The 17,604-nt window shown below is 36.5% G+C and overlaps 1 protein-coding gene across 4 annotated transcripts in view; it reads right to left on the bottom strand.

Moving 5' to 3' along the window:
* ankrd6b (ankyrin repeat domain 6b) overlaps positions 1-17,604 on the bottom strand; it is a 43,778-nt gene that overhangs the window by 3,580 nt on the left and 22,594 nt on the right. For 3 of the 4 annotated variants that reach the window (XM_051874733.1, XM_051874734.1, XM_051874737.1), the window contains 12 exons: positions 16,874-16,972; positions 14,988-15,086; positions 14,266-14,364; positions 14,015-14,113; positions 13,259-13,357; positions 10,870-10,947; positions 9,715-9,813; positions 7,074-7,193; positions 6,718-6,885; positions 4,622-4,774; positions 4,129-4,242; positions 2,592-2,895 (listed from right to left, as the gene is read on the bottom strand). In XM_051874733.1, coding sequence (XP_051730693.1) covers positions 2,592-2,895; positions 4,129-4,242; positions 4,622-4,774; positions 6,718-6,885; positions 7,074-7,193; positions 9,715-9,813; positions 10,870-10,947; positions 13,259-13,357; positions 14,015-14,113; positions 14,266-14,364; positions 14,988-15,086; positions 16,874-16,972 — 1,531 coding nt within the window. The remainder of the gene's footprint in view (positions 1-2,591; positions 2,896-4,128; positions 4,243-4,621; positions 4,775-6,717; positions 6,886-7,073; positions 7,194-9,714; positions 9,814-10,869; positions 10,948-13,258; positions 13,358-14,014; positions 14,114-14,265; positions 14,365-14,987; positions 15,087-16,873; positions 16,973-17,604) is intronic. The other variant, XM_051874736.1, reaches the window with a different exon arrangement.

Below are 17,604 nucleotides of genomic sequence, written 5' to 3'. Positions count from 1 at the left end.
TTTGTCCTTGACACTAGCACCAGCTGCAATTGTGATGAAGTAAATGTACAACCGGCAAGTTATTTTCACAAAATTAACCCCAACAGGGCGATCAGGACCCCAGTGTAAAGTAGTGATGTTCGATTCTTGAAGTTCAGTTCTGGGTTGATGACGCAAAACCCACATCTGAAGCATCCCACATCTGCTCCTTGTGCAGCACCGAATGAGCAATTAGCATTTCAGATGGGTTATTGTACCAAAGAAGTGGTTCGAAATTAACTGAGGCAGTTAAGGCGGTTCTGTCAGAGTTTTCTGAAGGTTATTATTCAGTTCTTTTTGAGTTAGTTGTTTTTGATTCGTGTGAAGCAGATGGTCTTAATTTTGCAAATAATTGAACAAAATATTGATTCAAAGTTCAAATTAAAGTTAAAATTAAAATTAGAGTTATACTTTTATTAGCTCATTAAATGCAAAGCTTCCTTAAAGAAAAAGAACCTAAGACAAACTAAGCAAGATGGACTATTAAGTGATCATGTGATCACCACATACATAAAAATATATCTAAATTATAACATATGCTCTCAATGACAAATGCAGAACAGTTAGTTTATGTGTTCATGACCCCAAGGCTAGATTATTGTAATGCTCTACTGGGTGGTTGCCCTGTACGCCTAATAAACAAACTCCAGCTGGTCCAAAACGCAGCAGCTAGAGTTCTTACTAGAACCAGGAAGTATGACCATATTAGCCCGGTTCCGTCAACACTGCATTGGCTCCCTATTAAACATGGTATAAATTTTAAAATCTTGCTAATTACATATAAAGCACTAAATGATTTAGCTCCCCAGTACTTGAGCGAGCTCTTAACACATTATAGTTCTACACCTCTACTGCTATCTAAAAATTCTGACCAGTTGATAATACCTAGAATATCAAAGTCAACCGCAGACGATAGATCCTTTTCCTATTTAGCGCCTAAATTTTGGAACAGTGTTCCTAGCATTGTTCAGGAAGCAGACACACTCTGTCAGTTTAAACCTAGACTAAAAACGCATCTCTTTAACCTGGCATACACATAACACATTATCTACTTCTATAATTCAAATCATGTAAATTGTTAGGCTGCATTAATTAGGTCAGCCGGAACCAGACACACTTCCCAAAACACCTGATGTACTCTCTACATCATAAGAAAAATGGCGTCTACACTAATATTAGTCCCTCTCTGTTTATCCCAAGGTTTACCATAGTCTGCCAAATCCAGGCCATATCCAGAGGAAATAAGGACTTGTGCCTAGACATGACGACAACGCAGCCCTGAAGTGTGAACGAAACTATCGACTGCGAAGGCCTCCTTCCCTTTCCTTTCCCTATGTATAGATAAAACGTTATCAAAATGATTCCAGTTCGCATGGATCTGCGGAAACCACTAATAATTCTGTATTATGCGGGCCAGACAAGTAATTTTGCCATGTCACTTTGTAAAGAAAGACTAAGCGTCTGCACACATACACATTCAAACGCACATACCTATAGACTAAACACGTAAATGAATGGCAAGAACGCATTAAAAGTCTTCTGTTTTCAGTTAAAAAGGTGTCATTTAAGCGGCCCCTAAGTTAATAATTAATGATTTTTACAACGGAAGTGATTAAATCAAAAACTTACTTTAGCTCGATAATAACTTTTTCCTAGAGCTGCTGTAAATCCAAAACAATCTCTGTCCATTAACTTTCCTATTATCACTGTGAAGCTGCTTTGAAACAATCTGTATTGTAAAAAGCGCTATATAAATGAAGATGACTTGACATATGCATAATGACCATTATGCATGTCACCTTATAATCCATTACAGTGTACAGAACATGTTCTAGCGACAAGACTAACAGTTGATAACTGAGGCGCAAGATGGCAGCAGCTGCGTTCGAATGAAATGAGAGAGAGTGTGTCCATCTGCAGTGCGAAACGAGAGATAATGAAAGAAGCGTAGGCAAGAGCCGTATAATAGTATTCTTTAATGTATGGCATATCCTTGAGAAATTACTTCAACCTGTTTTTAAAGAGATTGGAGAGAAAACCTAGACACTAAAAACACATCTCAAGTTCTGTTATATGGATAGTTGACATTCCCTGTGGTGATATATGGCATAGTTAGATACATTTTGTTCCTTATTCATTTATGCTGAAATTTAATTTCAAGATTTGCAACAGTTTTTGATGTATTTATAATGTATGTCTAATAATACATGAAAAATACATTATTTAAGAAATAAATACTATTGTTTGCTATATCCCTCCAATGTGTGTAAAGATGTTCTGTGTTGTATATTTTACCTCTAATAACCCTACGTCACATATTTATATTATATAACACTTATATAAGCCTTTAACTGAATGAGGACAAACACAGAAAAACCATTAATGCTGCATGTTGCTCTGTCTATGTGAGACGAGCCAGAAAATCTGTTTTGCTCATCTGTGTGTAAAAGCAAAAGAAACACAGTTGAATATATATGTGTGTGTGTGTGTGTGTGTGTGTGTGTGTGTGTGTGTGTGTGTGTGTGTGTGTGTGTGTGTGTGTTTATATGATTGTTCAGTCATGAGTGTCATACCTGGTGAGACGTCCACCTCGATCACATAGTAACCGGCAGATCCATCTTCAGGACACGTGGTCGCTGCTGCAGTCTCTCTTCCATCTTTTGCCTCAGGTTGGTTTGTTGATGGAGAGTAACATGCTCTGCCCCCAGATGTGTCCGGTACAGCTGTGTGGGAATGGGGATCCCAATCTGAAAGTGTGTCGGTGAGGGACGAGGAGCGCCGTAACTTGGTGTTGCAGCGATCGCCAGAGAGACGCGTCTCCAAACTTTGGATCTTAGAAAGGCACCAGTTCTTGAGATCGCTGACAACTGAAGCCTGCTTACAAACAGAGAGATGGAATAAATAATCCAAAGATCAGCCCATGCTAATATATTTTAAGACTGACAAGAAAATGCATCACAATGAAAACTAGAAATAATGTAATATTTGATATTCATATGCTGCTATTTGAGCGATTCATTCAGTCACTTATAATTAATCTCCACAGATATCTGAGAAATACATCAAATATCATTACAGGGCAGAAACATCTCCAGATTATTAGCTGTATCGCCAAGCCCTAAATGAACCTGACCACTTAAAAGCCAGATATTGTTCCTTTTACATCTAGACAAAGACAAAAACCATTACATCAAAGTGCCTTTCAAGGAAAGTCTATTTACTTGGCTGCTATATTTGCAACGCCTCTGGGCAGCTATTTCAGGCATCCAAGACCAAGTCCTATTTACCTAAATGGGGGAATCCTGAAATCTCAAAAACTGCTTGCCAAACTCACATTTAAATAACGTCTTTCGAATCGGCAACAAAATCTGACATGAACTGTTCCATAAATGTTGTTTCTTAAAGTTTATATTACTGCTTGATGCAGTCCTAAACACACGTCTCAGGACAATGACAGTTTCTATGGCAAATAGAGCTTTTAATGGCAGCTGCAGTGACACTATGGCTGCATCTGAAATCAAATACTTCCTTACTACATAGTAGGTGAAAACAGTATGTGACAAAAGAAGTATGTTGGAATTCACAGTACTCATAAAAGAGTAGGCAAAAAGTACCCAGATGACCTACAACTTCTGTTGAGATTCTGAAGTGTGCATACGATAGACATTTTACTATCCCATGAGGCCACGGGAGAGAATTTGTGAATGGCAGTGAAACGACGCAACTGACACTGGTAGGTCACATGATAATGACAGCATGGCGAATGCAGTACATTCAGATAACATTCATACTACACACATTTGTACTACACAGAACATACCTTTTTAGCAGCCATGAAGTAATTACTTGTTCAAAGTAAGTACCTACTTGAAAGAGTGTGGGATTTCGGACTCAGCCGATGACTTTACCAATTGGATCTTTTATTTAGAGGGCGGGGCTTATTCCGCCACATTTTGTTGCACTTTCCCCATTCACAGAGATGTCAACATGAGCGCACCATCTTGGTATATCTAAGTCTTTGATTCTATGTTTTTAAAGCATGTAAAACTTGCATAAAAATGGTTTATGCAAATGTGATGGTCTGCATATAAAGTTTTTGGTGAATATTACCTGTCTTTTTTCTCCTTCCAAGCGTTCCTGTATGGCTCTCTTGTCAATTCGATGTAAACATTCAATCCTCTCAGCAGACACTCTCTCTAAAGTGATCTTATCTAGAGCTCTGATCTGAAAATCAACACATAATAATCAACCCCAAAAACATTTAAATAAATTGTCTGATAAAAGTTTAAACCGATGAATACAGGTGCAAGCAGCATGATGATTGGCCATTAACAAATGAAATTATGGGCTGCTGAAGTTGGATTGGTTATCTTTTCAGATATGGTTCAACAAGTCAATATAGGCCACAGCCAAAAAGTTAATTAGCTTGTATCTGGGAAATGTTTTAACAAATCAACATTTTCATGAGGGACTGATACACTGCAAATTTCATGTGAATTGGACCAGTGGCCTTGAAAAGTAAATATCAGTGCTTGGAGGACACATGGATTATTAGATGTTTATGTTGGTAGGTCATGAGATGTTCTGTCTAGGCTGTATGCACCTGATGTTTGTTCTTGCGGTCCAGTTGCCCCATCTTGCTGTTCATAAGCTCTTGTACAGTATGAATCTCTGATTGCATTTCCTCTTTAGTTGCCATGAGCTGATTCTCCAGTTTATTAATGAGAGGCTCACACCTGCAGCCATTCAATGGGGCCTTTAATAGAAATAACGCATAGACAAGAGTCAAAAATCAAACCATTTACTGCATGAGATATTTGCTATTTTTCAGTTTTTGGAGAAAATGTTGGATAAGCCTTGGGGCTTGCTGACAGGGTCAGAGGTCATGAACTCACATACGACCGTTGCCGGAAGCCAGTGATTATAGTTTATGAAGTTTTAAATACGGCTATTTTTCTTTAAACCCATTATATATACACACATACACACTGTATATATATATATATATATATATATATATATATATATATACATATATATACATACACACACACAAATCAAATGACTGAAAAGTGCAAAGTACAATTTTTCTTTTTAAACAATTCTTTTAGATTTCAAAAACCCAAAATAGATCATTTTTAGGAGATTTTTCTTGTAGTGAACACCCTTAATTATTGTAATCTATTAACGGTAACACTTTACAATACGGGTGCACTAATATGCATTAGTTTATGCTTAAATAATGCACAGATAATCATGTTTTAATGTATGACTCATGAAGAACTAAACCATTAATTAATGATTACTGCATCAGCAACTAATAAAGTTTCTATATGATTAATAGATTAAGTAATATATGAATTGTAATTAATTAAATGTGTCATAATGTATTAATTCCTTAATAACATATTTTATTAACTAATAGTGTAAGTTAATGTTTTAATTACCACAATGGTTTGAAGCCATGTACTTCAACTTCCACTTATCTGCTTTAATTAATCATTAACTAATGATTCGCAAATGTATCATTATGTTATGACTTTACTTGTTGAGGCACATGACTATTAACTAATTGTTAGCTAATATGTCATTATGGTTTTGACATCTACACTAAGCCATGGATTTCAATTTCCAACTATCTACAACCGTGATTCCACTGATGAACTGCTGCATCCAGAACCTTGTTGTTCATGGCACAGGAATGTGTCAGGTTAAGCTTGAGGTCAAGGATTCAAAGGTGGAACACGTTGCCGGACACTGCTATTTCGCAACAATGTGTCAAGACCGGACAAAGAGAATAGAACCCATTATAATCAGTGATAGTGATACTACACTGGATGCGGCACGATGCAACACAACACAACAAAACGTCACTTCTGTTATGAAGGACAAATGGATGTGCAATGGTCTGTCATGTCCAGTGTAAATAACTGTTGCGGTATGACTCGATAATAGTCGTGTCCAGTTTAAACACAGCATTCAGTAGTTCAGATTCTGGTGTTGTGATATTTGTGTGCAGCCCAACTTACCCATCATTCAAACACATTCTCTGTCATTACACTCACTGCATGTGCAACTGTCAAAACCCATTAATTACATATTAGCTAACAATTAGTTAATAGTCATGTGCCTCAACAAGTAAAGTCATAACATAATGATACATTTTCAAATCATTAGTTAATGATTAATTAAAGCAGACAACTAGAAGTTGAAGTACATGGCTTTAACCCATTGTGGTAGTTAACACATTAACTTACACTTTTAGTTAATAAAATATGTTATTAAGGAATTAATACATTATGACACATTTAATTAATAACAATTCATACATTACTTAATCTATTAATCATATAGAAACTTTATTAGTTGCTGATGCAGTAATCATTAATTAACGGTTTAGTTCTTCATGAGTCATACATTAAAACATGATTATCTGTGCATTAGTTAAGCATAAATTAATGCATATTAGTGCACCCGTATTGTAAATTGTTACCCTATTAACTCTTAGGATGTATGATTGTAATGTAATATTAGTTTGATAGTCCTCAATAGGAGAATAGTCCATAAATATGTGTAACCCAAACATACAAATATACTCTAAAGGTTCTTTGACAGCCTAAGTATTAAAAGTTTTCAGTGGAGTGCTAATTAAGAAATGAATGAGTTTAATCTGATTGTGAAACCGTTTTGGTTCCTTGCCTGCATGATCTTGCCATCTTTGTCTCTGTAGAGAGTATAGAGCTGGTACGCCTTGTAGTTATGAGGAGGAGGAGGAGGAGCTGATGGACATGATCTCTCTGTTTTACTCTTCTTCTTATGATCGCTGTGTTTATTTTGTCTTCGAATGAGGGCATCTGATGGTGACAGCTGAAAAAAAAAAAAAAAACAGTACAGAATCCATGAGATATCAGAATGTAGGGAGCTGTTTAATGTAAGAAAACAGTCAATGGAAGCGGCACTTGTTAGGAGTCGATCAATAGCCCAGACCACTTCACATATAATACCCAGTTCATTATACATTATTTCTTAATTTCTAAAATGCAAACATGATGTACCCTCTCTTTGACTTTCTTGTTGATGTTTTTGTTTGCACATGCCTCTGTGACAAACACATTGTCATTCTGGCGGAGAGAACTGTCACTGCCGTGAGTATCATTGGCTGGAGATACACTGTCCTACACAAACAGAGGAGTAAGTCACACCATTTACAATGACCAGCAAAATCTACAGACTGGATTTAAACATGGTGAAATGTGTTAAACAGAACTGAGAGTACTACACATTTATTGTAATGAAACATAATTGTGATGATTAAGGAAAAAAGTAGGGCTGAGACTTGATTTTATGCATCGATTGTTGATTGGATGTTGAGGTGTGGGTGTGGCACTCAAAAGTGGAGGTGGAGATGAATGTGAGCATGCACTTTTGGGGTTTGAGCACATTAAATGAAGTCCTGCACACATCATTTTCACTAGAAGGTCCAGTTAGGGCATTTTGATTAAACATTACAATCAGGGCTTGACATTAAATGTTTTACTCACCAGCCACTGTGGCTAGTGGTTTTCCAAAGTTACTTGCCACTCAGCATTTTCACTGGCCACAATTTTGACCTCAATAATAAGGGGAAAAACTGCCATATAGATATTTTTAATATTATCTCATAATTTGGCAGTAGGTATATTAGGATGCTGTCACTTTAAGACCTAACACACGGATCCATTATACTGTTACACATGTGTTTTCTTTCTCAACCTTTTATGTTCACTTAAAACATAACTACAGTGGTGGTCAGAATTATTGGCACCCTTGGTAAATATGATCAAAGATGACTATAAAAATAAATCTGCATTGTGTATCCTTTTGATATTTAATTCACAAAATTAGCAAAAATCTAACCTTTCATTGAAGGAAAAGATTTGAAAGTGGGGGAATAAAAAAAAATCACATTATGAAATAAATGTTTTTCTCCAAAACATGCTGGCCACAATTATTGGCACCCCTAGAATTTTTTATGAGTAAAATAGTATATTCCCATTCATATTTATATTTTTTAAGCACACCAGGGTGATCATAAACATGAAATTGTCCAGCCATGACTTCCTGTTCCACAGGAGTATAAACATGAGGAAACACAAAGGCCAAATTCCCTTAATCATTCACCATAATGAGTAAAACCAAAGAATAAAGTTCTGATGTGCAGCAAAAGATTGTTGAGCTTCACAAAGTAGAAAATGTCTGTAAGAAAATAGCTAAAGCATTGAAAATCCCCATTTCCACTATCAGGGCAATAATTAAGAAGTTCCAATCAACTAAAGATGTTACAAATCTGCCTGGAAGAGGACGTGTGTCTAAATCGTCCTAATGCGCGGTGAGGAGGAAAGTTTGAGTGGCCAAAGACTCTCCAAGGTTCACAGCTGGAGAACTGCAGAGATTAGTTGAGTCTTGAGTCTCAGAAAGCCTAAAAAAAAAAATATCAAACAGCACCTACATCCCCACAAGTTGTTCAGGAGGGTTTCAAGAAAAATTCTCTGCTCTCATCCAGAAACAATCTCCAGCATATTCAGTTGTCAGAACTGGAACTTCAAACCGAGACCGGCTTCTATGGCCAGATGAAACTAAAAAAAGAGCTTTTTGGCAGCAAACCCACCAGATAGGTTTGGTGCACACATGGATAAAAAGTACCCCATGCCCACTGTTAAATATACTGCTGGATCTTTAATGGTGTGGGCCTAATTTTCTGCTGGAGGTCCTGGACATCAGATACATGGCATCATGGATTCTATCAAATACCAACAGATAAAAAAAATCTAAACCTGACCGCTTCTGCTAGAAATCCAATAATCAGCCGTGGTTGGATCTTCCATCAGGACAATAATCCAAAACAAACATCAAAACCAACACAAAAATGTGTCACTAAGCACAAAATGAAGCTTCTGCCATGACCGTCCCGGTCCCCTGACCTGAACCCTACAGAAAATGAGTGAAGTGAACTGAAGAGAAGAAGCACCAACATGGAGCTGGGAATCTGAAGGATCTGTAGAGATTCTGTATGAAGGAATGGTCTCTGATCTCGTGTCAGGTGTTCTCCAAACTCATCAGGCATTATAGGTGAAGACTCAGAGCTGTGATCTTGGCAAAAGGAGGTTGCAAAAAGTATTGAATAAAAGGGTGCCAATAATTGTGGCCAATGTGTTTTGGAGAAAAACATTTATTTCATAATGTGATTTTCCCCTCACTTTCAATTCTTTTCCTTCAATGAAAGCTTAGATTTTTGTAAGTGAGGGAAGCATGTTCGTGTTTCAATTCGCTGTCGGAAAGAGACAGTGGATTTGTACAGCATTAGATTGTTCCCACCATAGCACAATAGAACACAACAAGTATGGTATCAAAGCAATAATTGACTTAATGCTCAAGAATTTATGGAGGGGGGGCTAGTTCTGTGCATACCCTGAGATAAAATCTTGCAAGCCCCCTGAGATACACGTGGAACAATCTGAATTTTGAATTATTGAAAATGTTATGCACATCTGAAGTGTTTTATTACCGTGAGAGTATGAATGTTCAATTATTAAACATTCTGTCATTAATTATTGCTTGCATCACATTCAGTGACAGCATGTTTGAACTTGATTAGTATGGTTGCTCATTCTGTATTGATTGTGTCTGAGAGAGGGATGTGTAGTTTTGCTCCTCTACCTTTCTTGGCAGCATCTCATCACGAGGGACTGACTGTGCTCGACCCTCAGTCTTCATCTTGTCCCTCCTCTTCCTCACAGTGCGTCCTCGAGTGAAGCTCTACATGCAAATACAGACATTAAGGCAAAAGTTGCTGGTCTTAATTGTTAACACATCTAAATTTAAAGAGTGTTATTTGTTGCATGTTAAAGGGATAGTTCCCCCAACTCATCATCATTTACTCAACCTTATGAGTTTCAAATCTGTATGACTGACTTTCTTCAAGTAAAACACAAAAGGATTTTTTTTTTTTTTTTGCCCATGTAATTGAAGTCGATGGGGTCTGATGTTGTTCTGGACCCCATTCAATTTCATGAAAAGCTGAAACATTCTTTAAAATATATTTTTGTGTGTGTGTTTCAGAGAAGAAAGTCTTACAGTTTTTGAATGAAATAAGGCTGTGTGTCCACCAAAGCATTTCAGCCAGCTGAAAACACCAGGTGATTTTCTGAAAATGCCTTGCATTTTTTCAGTTAAGACTCTTTTGTTGCTATGATACAGAATATCCATGGAAGTGTTACTATAGTATCGGATTTGGAAGATTGGAAGTTTGTTTCAGAATATAAAAACGTTGATACAATGTAAAGTATTTGCTCTGGCTCTCTGTGTTTTATTCAAAGTTAAATATTTTTCAACTCTCTGCATACAAAAAAAGGTTTAAAGAGAGGGCCCGACCAAAATAGTTTGAGAACCACTGCTTTAAAGTATTTTAAATTCACCCTGTTAACCAATTATTATGTAATCATCTGGCTCACATCAGATCTTTGACAACTAAACACTCTAATCTAATTGTCCTCTTAATTCAAAAATGTTTTTATTGTTCTGCATCAGGTTAAATCCGGACTGAAATCATCCTTTGGCTCAAGATTAGTGAATACATAGGAATTCCTACATTTGATTCATGCAGGACGTGTACATGTGCAACCAACCACTGAGCAAGAGCAATTCATAATGTATTCATTCCTAAAACATCCCACTTGAAACTCGATGAAAATAGAATTAGAATGTTGTTGTTTTTTTGCTGTTGAGCAAATAATACAAATATGAGAAAAAAAAAAAATCAACTGCTTTTTCTTGCCATATCAATTGCTCTTCAGTATGTGTGTGTCTTCTTACCTGTGGGGCTTTGGTGAGCAGCAGTGCCACTTCAGGATTATCATTTTCACGAGCCTGATCGAGGGCCGTCTCTCCTGTCTTCACCCAAAACATACAGACAGCTAAGAACCATGCACATATTCACACAGTTGAATGTGTCATTTCTGCTGCATGCCAACATGCAGTGCCGATACTACCCTGTTTGGCACTCTAGGTCCTGTGGATACTATTGGGGGACGAGTCTGAGTCTGTGTGCCTTTTTGCAAAGATATGAAAATAACTTTAAATGCAATTCTGGTGTATAAATCCACTTTATTCTTATGGTAAGAGCGAGTGAAGCCATTTGTAAAATGAATGTGTCTAGCTTCCGGTGTCACTGGTTTCCAATTATTTTACCTGTACAAAAACAAACTGCTTATAAACAAATTGGCTTGTAGCGCAAATAGTTTCACCATTTACTGGCTGCGTCCGAAAACTGGAAAATGCTGCCTTCGGAGGACACATTTCAAGGTAGGAAGGCATCAAGGCACGTCCGAATCCAATGTTAGCTTCACTTCCTGTTTCCTGAGATACCTTCATCTAATCGATTTTTCAAGGCAGCATAGATGTATCCTTAGCTGCCTTTGATATCCCACAATCCTGTGCTTTCCATTCTGTGACAGTTAAGCTAGAAAAATAAAAATGGCAAGTCTCTGCCTTACAAGTCATTGTTTGATAAGGCAGTGAGGCAGCAAGTCAGCTACCTAGGTTTTCGGACGCAGCCACTGCACTCTCTTATTCTTCTAGTTATTCACCAATAGTGACTAATGAATCAGAAGTCTTGCACATTCACAGAAAATAGCTTACTTCTGCATTGAAAAATAAGGTGGATCCTCTGGAGAAGGTGACAGTAAATGTTACTTATTGGAGCAATAGGACCACACAAGGTGCAGTTTGTTGAAGACATCCTAAAATTGGGTTGGTAACTCGGCTCCACCCAAGACCTAGATCAGGGTTTCTCAAATCCGGTTCAAAACCTTAATCAAACACACCTGAACAAGCTAATCAAGGTTTTCAGGAGTTACTAGAAAATTGCAGGTAGGCAAGTATGATCAGGGTTTGAGCTAAACTCTGCAGGAGAGTGGTCCTCCAGGGCCGGATATGAGGAACCCTGAGCTAGATGGTCACCTACAGTATGTCGCCTAATAGGTTGTCTGGCCCTAACTGTGGAATTTATTGAAACACAGCAAATATTTAGGCCAGAAACATACTCTACGCAAGTATGAAAATGCTTGGCCAATGCATTGCAGGCATGTGCAACTATTGAACATACTTAAAGGGGCTATATGTAAGAATTTTCATGTATTGTTTGCTTTATTGCCAATGTGTGAACAGCTTGTAACGAAACTTAAAAAATGAGACCTAGGTTGTCTATGAAAGCCTGTAGGCAAATTTTTATGTGAAGGACTTTGAAAGTCCAGGAAAATCAAAAAGGATGTGACGTTTACATGTGGTCCGAAAAGCCTTTCTTTTGTTCAAAAGAAAGGCTTTTCGGACCACATGTTCAGGATAATGCCGAAAGAGCTATTCTGTACAGTAATGTCAATGTGTCACACAAAGGAAAGGGATTAATTCAAACTATAGTCTCACATAGCCAGATCTGTATAGTCTATAGTGTCAAATATACTTTATAATCAAACTATCATAATAGTTTAATTTTCTGAATTTCAGAGCTGGTGCAAACATCCACATTGCTACAATCAGATGCTTTCTTAATTGCTGCTTTTTCACTGCTGTCATTTTTGTTGTGGGTTTATTTTGTTATTGTGAGGAAAGCATGCAGCACATATTTACATATTCATCTAAACTTTGCTCTCAGCAGTGTGACGGCATCGGGTTGTTCGTTAACAGTATATCGCTGCAAAGGTATTTCCAACTTCTTTTTACTTCTAAGCCAAGAACGAAAAAGAACTTTGGCGTGAGTATAGGCTATATCAGGGCCTTGAATCACGTTCAGTCTCTTACGTTACGTCTGCACGAGAACGAACAAGAGCAACAAGTTGCTGGCTGCAGTTCACTCAATGGTCACCGGTGTCGCTAATAACAAGGGTTTCTGAATTCTACTTATAGCTGCTTTAAAGTGTTCTTGCATTACTGTGGTAGTAACAAATCTCAATATTCAATGGGAGTGAATTTAATTTAGCATGTATGTGCCATTAAACCAAATAGCAGCTATAAACATTTAGAAAGTTTAACTAACTTGTTCTGTAAGATTCAGCTACGCCTACTTGTGTTGTGTTAAGAATTTCGCTCAAACACATTGCGAAACTGTATCAGTGTATCATATCGAGAAGCATTTGTGTTCAAGTACTTGTGTAGAGTACATTTCAGGGCTTCACTAAGCTCAAGAAATATTTCTGAAGGTGCTCACATTGTTTTTGATGCGGCTATCCGCCCCAGCCTCCAGTAACATGCGTACAGTCTTCCTGTGATTCAGAGCAGCTGCAATATGTAAAGCTGTGTCTCCTGCCTGGACATCAGCGGAGATTCATATGGTCAGAATCACAATTTACACAACAATGAGCAAAATACTGTTTGGGTCATTCCGTGTCAACTTAACCAGAGGTCCTCTGCTTTTCTGGTGAAAATACATAAATGAAAAATAAAACACTAAATGCCATGGATGAATAATTCCAGGGTAATTTACTATTTTGTAGAGGGGGTAATAAATTATTATTGTAAAATGATAAAATTATTGTAATTGCTATAATAAGTATATAGTATGTACATGCGGAACAGGACTTAGCTACCAAGACTGCTAAAGTCTGCAGACTTTACTAATAGACCTACCAATCTCTGTATAAAATAATAAAACAACGATGCTGCCATTTTTCTAAAGTCATTTTCCCTCCTCCTGTAATTTGGCTCCAATATCAGGTGAAAATGAACATATTGATCCCCCTTTACAAAATAGTAGATTACTCAATAAATATACATCCATAGCATGGTCATTAATATTTTGAATTTCATCACTATGTTTGTCTTTCCTCAGAAAAAATATTAAAATAAAAGATTTTAGCCAGGGAAGATTTTTTTGAAATTTGTTTGATCTAACACGGAATGACCTGTTTAAAATAGTTTTAGATGGAGTATAGCAGTCCCAAAAATATTTCAACTCTTTACTCACGTGATTTCTTTCAGTCACTGAGCAGATGGCACCGAGGAGCGCTCGAATCACACTCACATGGTTATATCGGGCAGACACATGCAGACACGTGTCACCTACCTGATGCAAACAAGTCAACTGAATATTATTGGAATAGCACATTTGTTTCATGTTGTTTCCAAGTTACATAAACACACAGATAAAGAGAAGACAGAGACGCGTGAATATATTAGAGAGAAAGCAGACAGAAATGAGAGTTTGACGGCACTTACGTTATTCTTACTGTCAGGCCGAGAGCCGCCCAGCAGCAGAACTTTAGAGCTCTGAGCATGACCATTCTGACACGCCAGATGAAGAGCCGTGTTTCCTGCCTGAGAGACATTACATCATGTCATCTGTTCAACTAGAACTTTGATAGAATTACTCCACGTTATAAAATGGATCCAGGTGCAGTCCTGAATGCTGATTGGTCAATACAGCTATAAAACACCTGTTCACCATACCACTGCACTGCTCCCATGGAGTAATAAATATTAATCTTAAATGTACAGACTTGAACTTCTGATGGAAGGATGCCACTTCATGAATGAATAAAATAATCATCATAAATCAATTAAAAAACATACTGACATACTAACTTTTATCCATTTATTTAAATGATGTATTTAGTGTTTTATTATAACAATAAGGCACTTGAGGCTGTGCTGTATTGTGAATCATGACTAGTCATGGAGGGTTGCAGATGCAAAAAAGAGCTGCATGAGACAAACTATGAAACATTCATAAGACACAAGTACCTCCAAACAACATTATGTGTGCAATGCATTTGCACTTACGATTGTAGTGACATCACCCAAACACCCAAAGATCAGTTGGAAAACAACCCACAAGCACCACCGTTTATTTTTCCCCCACTTATTTTGAAATTAATCATATTCTATACATGCAAATAATTTAATATTGAGGTTGTTTTTGCTTTGGCAGCAGATGTTACCTTGTTTTTAGCATGAACGTTGGCTCCAGCCTTCACCAGCAGTTTGACAGACTGACTGAAGCCGTGCCACGCAGCCTCATGTAAAGCAGTGTTCCCATCCTGAGGAAACACATCAACTGCTGGAAAACAGCTCTACTTTGCATTTGCTATTTTAAATGCAATATATAAGCAATTATATATATATATATATATATATATATTATATTATATATATCAGCCAATCAATCAATCAATCATTGATATATATATATATCAAAATGGAAATAAATAAATATATATTATATATAATATATATATATCCACAGCAAAATAAAGTAAACTGTGACATATTATACCCAAAAATTCTTCATACAGTGGACTACCAGTAAAATTGATAAAAATTTGGAACCAAAAATTATTCAGACACTTTGACCTGACCATGTTTTGCTTAAATGTTATCTGACATAATTAAGATTAATTTTTTCTGACACAGTTTAACTCTGCGATCTTGTCATATTTTATTACCATTTTTTTAAACTATAGTGAATAAACTGTATTAATGAATGTAATGTTCAAGGTGTTTGAATACATTTTGGTTTGACTATAGTTTGGTTTGACAGTTTATTCACTATAGTTTAAAAAAATGGTAATAAAATATGACAAGATCGCAGAGTTAAACTGTGTCAGAAAAAATTAATCTTAATTATGTCAGATAACATTTAAGCAAAACATGGTCAGGTCAAAGTGTCTGAATAATTTTTGGTTCCAAATTTTTATCAATTTTACTGGTAGTCCACTGTATGAAGAATTTTTGGGTATAATATGTCACAGTTTACTTTATTTTGCTGTGGATATATATATATTATATATAATATATATTTATTTATTTCCATTTTGATATATATATATATCAATGATTGATTGATTGATTGGCTGATATATATAATATAATATATATATATATATATATATATATATATGTATTTGCAGTTGTAGAAAGGTACCAAAAGATGTCACTTCCTAGGTGTCGCAATTTTAAGGAATACACTTCTTTTTTTTTGTAACTGGGGAAAATCTTGTGGTAGGGTTGTGCACAAAATATGGGACATTTTGGCTGTTGTCCCAGGCAGCTGATTTCCTACATAGCTGAGATAGTTTCATGTCTCTCGTGTCACTCCATGTTCTCCTTCTCACATAAAATTATTTACACTCGATCAATATTTCAGTATATCAATATTCCATTTATTTGACCAGATTACTCTACGGTATTCTTTACATATTTACATATGTGCAGCAAAGCTGTAACCATGTCTTGAACAACAGTGAAGGAAATTCAAGGTCATTTTGAAATATTCATAAATATTTGCATTAATTTGCATTAGAATATATGCACACATGTACTTTTATTTGTATGCCTAATATGCGAAAACGTTTCTTATCTCATCACACTTAGTTAGGAATTACATGAATCAAATTTTCAATTCAAAACGTTTGCATCACTTACTTTCATTCGTTTAATTTCTATCATAAAACAGTTGACATCGAATGTTTCGCTATTTACATCTTAACATTCACTCTTGACGTTAAACTGATGCTTCGGGCTGGAATTCACGCTCGGTTTCTGTTTGACATTGACGACTAAAAATTTAACTTTTAAACCTTTCTGTCATCTTAACATATAGATCGCTGCGTAATGGAGGGCAGCAGAGCAGTACAAGAATTTCAAATATTGAGGGGGACAATTTGGTCATTTCTAATTATTGGGGGGGGGGACTTGTCCCCCTCAATGTCTTTGGTGGTTACGGCACTGATATGCAGTATAAAGAAATGTAAACAGAGCAATGCAACTCCTGCTATAGTAACATTTTTATCTAGCATATGTGAATGAGAGATAATAGTATATTTACCTTGTCTTGTCTATCTAGTGCACATCCTTCCTGAATGAGAGCTGAGATGACATCAGTGTTTCCCACCACAGCTGCTCTGTGTAAGGCTGTCTGGTCACCCTGGTAGCAAGGAAAACAATATATAATTTGAACATCAGTCAAGCCATGCTTTACTGATTCTGCTGTCTGGCTGCACAGTGTGTTACTTATGGGGCAGGTATTATAGCACCTTAGAGGAAGGTGCAACGGTGTGTTACTCTCACTGGCTCCTTGCCATGTTGCAAAGGGATCTAACATTTGCCATTATAAAACAAGGTCAAAAAAGTTTAGCAATCTTGTTTTGGAACAGTCTTTCCTGCAGATTTCTGGTTCTGGTCATAACAAGCCAACAGATCTTGATTCAATTTCAAGTTGATAAAAAAGATTTTGTTTGCTACAGATTCAAAACATACGTGCAGACAACTGTTTAAGATCAACATTTCTCTGTTTTCAGTTTTCTGTAGAGGACCTTCTGTAAAATCAAGTGGAGAAAGCAAAACAAACAACAAAAAAAATGGCATGGTTGCCCAAACACAGATAAGGTTCATGGAAACAAATTTCAGTTTGTATTGTGGGACATCATCTGTCCAAAAGGTAGAGACACAAGGTGAATGAGAAATACTAAAACTATTGATTACAAAAGACCATCAGAGACCATTTCCTCATTTGTCTTCAGACCTGAATATAACACATGAGTAATGGTGCTTTTATGT

The sequence above is a fragment of the Ctenopharyngodon idella genome, chromosome 20, assembly GCF_019924925.1.
Source record: "Ctenopharyngodon idella isolate HZGC_01 chromosome 20, HZGC01, whole genome shotgun sequence".
NCBI lineage: Eukaryota > Metazoa > Chordata > Actinopteri > Cypriniformes > Xenocyprididae > Ctenopharyngodon > Ctenopharyngodon idella.
This window is presented reverse-complemented; position numbering and strand designations above follow the sequence as displayed.